Below are 7,698 nucleotides of genomic sequence, written 5' to 3' on the forward strand. Positions count from 1 at the left end.
TGGTCAGGTTTGCTAGTGACGTGCTCACCAGGCTGAGCCATCTCATTGGTCCTACATTCTACTTTGAAATAATCAAATTAAATTTAATGCATGAAACTTCAACATTAGTAAACCACATGTTATTTGTCTTTTTCTATACACATAGTGATATATCTTTATCTTAGGAAGAAGATGACCTTATCAGGAGTTGAATCCTGATCAGGAGTTGCAGGTAATTGAAAGCTTCCATGTGGGGGCTAGTAATGAAATAAAATGAAATAAAATGCAATGAAATGGGTGTCCTCTTGAAAACTAGCACTCTTAACCACTGAGTCATCTCTCCAGACTTATCAAAAAACACTTTTGTACAATTACTTATTTTTATGTGTACATGTGTGTTGGTATGTAGGCAAGATTGTTCCAGGTTGAACCTGATTTTAAAAGACAACACACATTCAAAACGGCTGAAAGACACATAAGAAAGTGTTCAACATCCTTAGCCATCAGGGAAATGCAACTCAAAACTACTCTGAGATACCATCTTACTCCTGTCAGAATGGCTAAAATCAATAACACCAATGACAGTCTATGCTGGAGAGGATGTGGAGAAAGAGGCACATTCCTCAATTGCTGGTGGGAGTGCCAACTGGTAAAACCACTTTGGAAATCAGTATGGCAATTTCTCAGGAAAATGGGAATCAGTCTACCTCAAGATCCAGCAATCCCTCTCTTGGGCATATACTCAAAGAATGCATATTCATACAATAAGGACATCTGTTCAACTATGTTCATAGCAGCATTATTTGTAATAGCCAGAACCTGGAAACACCCTATATGCCCCTCAACTGAAGAATGGATAGAGAAAATGTGGTATATTTACACAATGGAGTACTACTCCACAGGAAAAAATGGAATCTTGAAATTTGCTGGCAAATGGATGGATCTAGAAGAAACCATCCACAGGTAACCCAACCACAAAAAGATAAACATGGTATGTACTCACTCATTTTTGATTTTTAGACATAGAGCAAAGGATCACTAGCCAACAATCCATACTGCCAGAGGAGCTAGGAAACAAGGAGGACCCCAAGAGAAGATTGCATAGTCCCTCGAAGAAGGGGATGGGGACAAAAACCCCCTAACCAAATTGGAGCCTGGGGGCAGGGAGAGGAGGGAGAGTCTTCATCCAGTTGCTGTTTGAAGCAGAAACATAGCTAAGCACTGAACCATACTACTGGAATTCAGTTGAGCAGAGGGAGGAGGGTTGAGCAAATGAGCCAAGACGGGGATGGAGAGACCTGCAGAAACAGTGGACCTGACCTACTGATAGAATGGAGACCCTAGTCATAAAGCTGGGGAAACAGCATTGGACCAAACCAAACCCTCTGAATGTGGGTGCCAGCTAGGAGCCCAAGACAGTCTATGGGTCCTCTAACAGCGGAGCCAGTCTTTATCTCTAGAGCACAAATGGACTTTGGCAGCCCATTCCCTATGGAGGGAAACTATTGCAGCCCGGATACAGCAAAGAGGGTCAAGACCCTCCCCCAAACAATATGACAGACTTTGAAGGTCCTTGGTAGAGGACCTCACTATCCCTGGGGAGGAGTCAGGGGTGGGTTGGGTGGGGAACATGGGAGGATGCGAGAGCGAGGGAATGAGTAATTAAAAATAATTAAAAAATGAAAAAAGAAAGACAACACACAAGAGTCAGGCCTCTCCATCCACCATGTGAGTAGCAGGAATTACAGTCAGGCCAGGCTTGCAGGCAGGTAACCTTACTTGATACACTATCCCTATGGATCCTGTCCGAGCCTTTATTATCCCAGGTCTGCTTCCTTCCTTGAGGTACCTTCCTCCCTCTCTTCTTTCTCACTCCATCTATCACATCTTCATTTTGGGAACTTTGAAAGTGCTCAAATGAATTTAGTAAAACTGGGGGAATAATGGAGAATATAATATATGAGGAAAATTACAGCTACCCACAACATACCAAAGAGACCCTCTATTAGATTTATTACTAATTGAATTAAGTCAATGTATGGGTATTTTATAATAAATTTAGAACATGTGCATGATGTAAAAAGCCATGTGATACTGAGATATAGACTGTGAAAAGGTTGGTCATGCATCAGCTTCCCTGAGAGGCAGTCTCTATTATAGAATCCCTAAGACATGTATGTCCACAACCTAATCCCATGCACACAGGTAACGAAAGCTACTGAGATTTCAGGTTGATGGTCCCTCATGGGAGGCCACACCCTCTCTGGGGAATGGATGGAGGTGAGATGGAGGATGGTGGGGGCATGGGAAGACAGAAGGGGGAGAGAAATGAGATTGGTATGTAAAATAAGATTGTTTTTAGTGGAAATAAATATTTATTTTCTTAAAAAAAGAAATGCAAAGTTCCTCAAATTTCCAATTATTCTGTGTCTCTGGTTTGTCTACATGAGACTATTCTGAAAATATCCTCCTACACTTAGTGCCAGATTAGAGGCATAACCACATCTACTTTATGTTTTTAATAATGTCCTCCAATTGAATTCCTCACAGTGTTTTCTAGGGGATAGATTCATACCAATACTTTTTGTCTTTCTCAACCCAGCCTACAGGGTTCAACAGAACACTGATTACCCCATTAATGTTGTTAAAATATACATTGATGTATGAATGTGCTTCCTTTGGGTATATGCCTAAAAGTGGAATTGCTGGATCTTGTGGTAGACTGATTCCCATTTTCCTGAGGAGTCGCCATACTGATATCCAAAGTGGCTATACAAGTTGGCACTCCCACCAGAAGTGTAGAAGTGTTCCCCTTTCTCCACATCCTCTCCAGCATATAGCTGGGATAGCAGCATGGGACTGATCCAGACCCCAAGAACATGGGTTTCAGTGAGGAAACCTCAGAAATCTAGGGGACCTTCTGTAGTAGTTCAGTACTTATCCCTAGCATAGATGTGGACTTTGGAAGCTCATTCCACATAGAGGAATACTCCCTGAGCCAAGACACGGGGGTGGGCCTAGGCCCTATCCCAAAGGATACAATAGACTCTGATAACGCCCTATGGAAGTCCTCACCATCCAGGGGGAGCAGAAAGGATATGTGATAGGTAGGGTTTTAGTTGGGGGAGTGGTAGGGAGGACAGGAGTGAGAAGGAAACTGGGATTGTCATGTAAAACAATCCTGTTTCTAATTCAAATAAACAAAACTGGAAAAAATATACATTGTTGGTAGTTGGTGTCCACCAGGTCTCACAGCTATAACTTTCTTGTACATACTAGAAATATTGAGAGGAAATACACTGATATAGTGAAAATCTCCTTTTTGTGTAAATTTCATCCACAAATGTTAGAAGCATTAGACTCCAAGTCAGGGACTACCACTTATGTTTTGTTTTCTAATTAAAAACAGTAACACAAAGCAGATTCTTCACTAAGAGGCAGCAGGATCATGGGATGAGTTAGTTTATAATGAGACAACAGACAACCAACACATCTCGGTGGATCAACAAATCAAAGCTTCTCCCCTTTGCTTTCACTGTTTTTTGTAAGGGGTTGATGATCATTTGGGGTGCAGCTAATCCAGATTCACCTTGATGCAGTATCTGTGGAGAGGAGGAGGGAGTAAGGTGACTGCATTGGCTCTTAGATTCTGCCTAGATGAACAGACACTGCCTGAGCCATATTTTTGCAAAATAAACCAAAGATCTATGGATGTATAGGTGAACTGAGCCTAATCCTTTGTCCAAAAGAGAAGAAAGGAGATGTGTCTAAATGGTTCCAAGTGTCTAACCCTCTCTCCTAGACTTTGCATTAGAGAAAAATGAAGTGTAGTAAATCTACTGTTCTTCCCAATAGTCTCTCCCTTTCTGAAAACAGAGCTACACCTCTTCCCCTTTGAGTTTTAACAGACTGTGTTTGCTTCCTACTTTTAAACAGGCACAGTCCAAGAGGAACTTAAAGGATGGAAACAAGCATTAAGACCCTTAAACTGGTCGGCAATGGGTGGCATCCACAGTACTTCCTGTACTCAGGATGCAGAAGCAGCCAAATCTCTGTGAGTTCTGGGACAGCCTGGTCTACAAAGTGAGTTCTAGGATAGCCAGGGTTGTTACAGAGAAACACTATCTCAAAATAAAAGTCACCAAGAAGGACGCTAGTCCTGGAAGACGGTGGGTGTGTGCTCTGCTCACTATAGAATGTTGTCATGAAGCATCAAACTGCATCACAACCCACTATAGAACATTGGGCTCATAGCCAGGGCAACAGAGAGGCAAACAGTCTTGCCTCAAATTTGTTGACTGTGCTGCCAAGCACTTATGCCTTAGAGCTACTGGCTACGAAGCTCATTGTGATTACCTCAATTTCGGGGTATACAGAGGCCCATTGCCCTCTGAAGCCTCACTTTTCCCTCAAGACAAGACTTTTGAATTAAGACCATCGAACTGTCTACAGTGAACTACCTCCCAAGAGATAAGAATGAATTGATGGCCTCAGTGAGTTAAAGGTTCACTTCCATACTGTCACATCCATCTTGTGTCACTTTCCTCCTGCCTCCAACACCAAAAGTGTACCTTCACTGCTAAAAAGGACATCTAGCACTTTACACTGTGAATTCCGAACATCAAAATGTCTCAGGATAAGATGACTCCTAGTGGACTAACTGATCCATCAGACATCAATTCAATATCCCCAAAGGATGCACAAAGAGTCAGACTATCCTGCACTTCAACATGGAAATTAAAAGGCATTTGCCAAGTAGACAGCCAGTTCCTGACCAAAGGTAGGCAAAGGCCTTCCTCAACACGGCAATGTAACCAACAGATTGGTACCATGAGTCCCAAACATGTAGTGAAATTTCGAAAAAGAAAGAGCCAGGGGGAAGGAGGAAGAGATCAGAAGTGTGAAGAGCCACACGAGTCTCCCAAGAGAGTGAAACAAGAACTCTATGAAAAAGAGCCTGCTCATCAAGAATCTGGAAATCGTCAGGCAATGAATCCCATGGCAAAGGGTCCATTGCACCCAAATAAACAAGACAAGGTCAGAAACCCTGAAGAGGAGGATGTCATTGAGGTGAAATATGTGGGTGCTGGCAAGAGTCGCAAGCGCACTTACTCCAACATACAGGACAGAGTTGAGAAACAGCACAATGAAAAGTGCAGAAGGTTGTCCCACCATCTTCAACCCTGCGATCCTGTCCACTCTGGCCCGCCCAGCACTCACACAAGACCTGCTGACAACCTGAAGAACATCAAAGGCTGCATGGAAGAGCATATTCATGGCTGTGAAACAGCTCAGTTCCAGCCAAATCAGTCCAGACATCCTGTCAGAAGACACCATTCACCAGTCACAACTGAAAAGAGCTATTCACCAGAGACACATTTTGAAACAAAAAAGACAGGTGGAATTAATTTTGAAAACAAGAGAACTAGACACCACCCCCAGCCTGACATTCTAGGAGGAGCTCAGGCCCCAAACTCCAAAAATAGTGACACCAGTGGCATCTTCCACAAGAACACGTCAACACCTGAGGCCGAGGAGGAACCTTTTGAGGAGCAAGAGAAGGGCAGCAGCCAAGACCATGACCCTGATGTAACACCTGACATGGAGCAGGAAATCATGAATGCACTCGGCCCAGGGCCACAAGAGGACATCTTAAGCAGTGCATTTAAACTGAACATCACCAGAGGAGACATGCAGACTCTACGGGAAAGCCAGTGGCTCAATGATGACATCATAAATTTTTACATGAACCTACTCTCACACAGGAGCAAATCACCAGGCTATGCCTCACTTCACACCTTTAATACATTCTTCTATACGAAACTCAAGTGTGGGGGATACAGGTCTGTGAAAAAGTGGACCCGGGCCGTGAATATCTTTGAAAAGGACATTGTCCTCGTGCCGGTACATCTACATGTCCACTGGAGTCTTGTGGTCATAGACCAACGAAAGAAGACCGTTGTCTACTGGGATTCCATGGGACTCAAAAGAACAGATGTCCTGGGATTGATTTTCCAGTACCTGCAAGAAGAAAGCAAAGCAAAAAGGAATATAGATCTGGACCCCTCGGAGTGGAAGCAATACTGCATGTCAGCAGAGGAGATTCCCCTGCAGTTGAATACGAACGATTGTGGAGTGTTTACCTGTAAATATGCAGACTATATTTCGAGAGGCCAACCCATAAACTTTTCTCAGCAGCATGTGCCTCTGTTTAGGAAGAAGATGGTGTGGGAAATCCTGCATAAGCGCTTACTGTAACAGCAGCACCCGCTGGCTGCTGAGGCTGCTCTGCACTCTTTTGTAGATGCTGCCAGGGGCTTCAGGCATGGTGGCTTGAAGAGCCTTGAAACAGTTTCTGGACTGTAAAAAATGGGTGATTCCCCAACACTCTTCCATGTACTGCTAACTTGGAGCAAAGAAGAGCTGCATCTGGGGCAATCTATACATGTATATGCTTACTACATGCTAGAAAAACACAACCCACACAATCTAACATGCTGATAAGCATGCTACTTTCAAGATTTTGTGACTGATGTTAATGTTGAATTCTTTTTTCAATTTTTCAATTTTTTTCAATTTTCATGGTTTTGTTCATAAGTTTTTGTTGTTTTTATTAATTTCCTTGATATTTAATGTTTGATTATTAAATTTTGTTTAACCTGTTTATTTTTGTAAGGAATGCCAATACAAGTGCCAGTCTCTACTGCCTATCAGGCTAGTTGTCCTAATGTGGGGCAGTATAGGTCTTTCCCATTATTTTTGGTCTCTGTCCATGTGACCCTGGACTTGGTCCAGCTAGGAACATTTCTGAAAGTGATACAGATGTTCCAAATCACTTCATGGTCCCAAGTAAGGAGATCTGTTTACTCTTTGGATTCTAAGGAAGGTCTTATAATGCTAAATATTTATTTATATCTCAGGTCTCCTTCAATATTAGCCTCAGCATTGCGAGTGCTTTAATGAAGCATTTCTTCCAAGAGATATTCAATTTAAAGTTATATTTCTTTAAATATATTTTCTCTGTATACACTAAGATAAAACTAAATATTTTCATCATTAACATTTATAATTCTGCAACTTATGGATTTAATGGTAGCTATAATTTATGATACAAATTAAACAATACTCTATTTTACATAAGAAAGTTTAAATTTAATTTTTCTGTTAATTGTACATTGTGTATCAGTGTTTATGAAGTTTTACTTAATAAAGTTTAGTGTTGTTTGAACATACTTTACAAGGTCTTGTCCCTGATGTTGCTCACATGGAGTCATAAGATTTTCTGAGAGACCTGGAAAGCAGATACCCAGGGCACATTTTGTCAGTGTTGCTTGTAACTGTTCCTATATCTCCATGTCAGTGACTGTTCTTTGGTTTTGAACCTTTGATGTGAAGACTTTAGTGAGGAACCTTCCTCTATCCTGGATCATGGGGGAAACTCCATATTGCATAACATGTCAGCACCCTGTAGTAAAGTCTCACCAATGAATAATGTAAGTAATGTGAGTAATGTGAGTAAGAACACAGGTCTCTGTATTCCACAAGCATGGGGAAGCAAGTCATGCAGATGCTTCCCCTACCTCCACCCATAGAGAAAATGCTCACAACTGGCAATGAACCCAACAGCTTAAGGGATGACAGAAAACACTACATCCTTTGCACAACAGGGCCTTTAGACTTGTTGAAGCCTATCTTGTTGCTCTCTCCCTTCTTTGACTT

The 7,698-nt window shown here is 42.0% G+C and overlaps 1 protein-coding gene across 1 annotated transcript; it reads left to right on the forward strand.

The window, feature by feature from the left end:
- The first annotated feature begins 4,809 nt into the window (after positions 1 to 4,809).
- Positions 4,810 to 6,237, forward strand: LOC100761167 (sentrin-specific protease 2-like). The gene has a single exon (XM_035441684.1). It carries the CDS (start codon positions 4,810 to 4,812, stop codon positions 6,235 to 6,237), a length of 1,428 nt encoding a protein of 475 aa, XP_035297575.1.
- Positions 6,238 to 7,698: the final 1,461 nt, after the last annotated feature.

This window comes from Cricetulus griseus, chromosome 3 (genome assembly GCF_003668045.3).
Source record: "Cricetulus griseus strain 17A/GY chromosome 3, alternate assembly CriGri-PICRH-1.0, whole genome shotgun sequence".
NCBI lineage: Eukaryota > Metazoa > Chordata > Mammalia > Rodentia > Cricetidae > Cricetulus > Cricetulus griseus.

What these genes read in the sequence shown, in the direction of transcription:
- LOC100761167 (XM_035441684.1), top strand. Translation starts at nt 4,810, where the DNA reads ATGAGTCCCAAACATGTAGTGAAATTTCGAAAAAGAAAGAGCCAGGGG.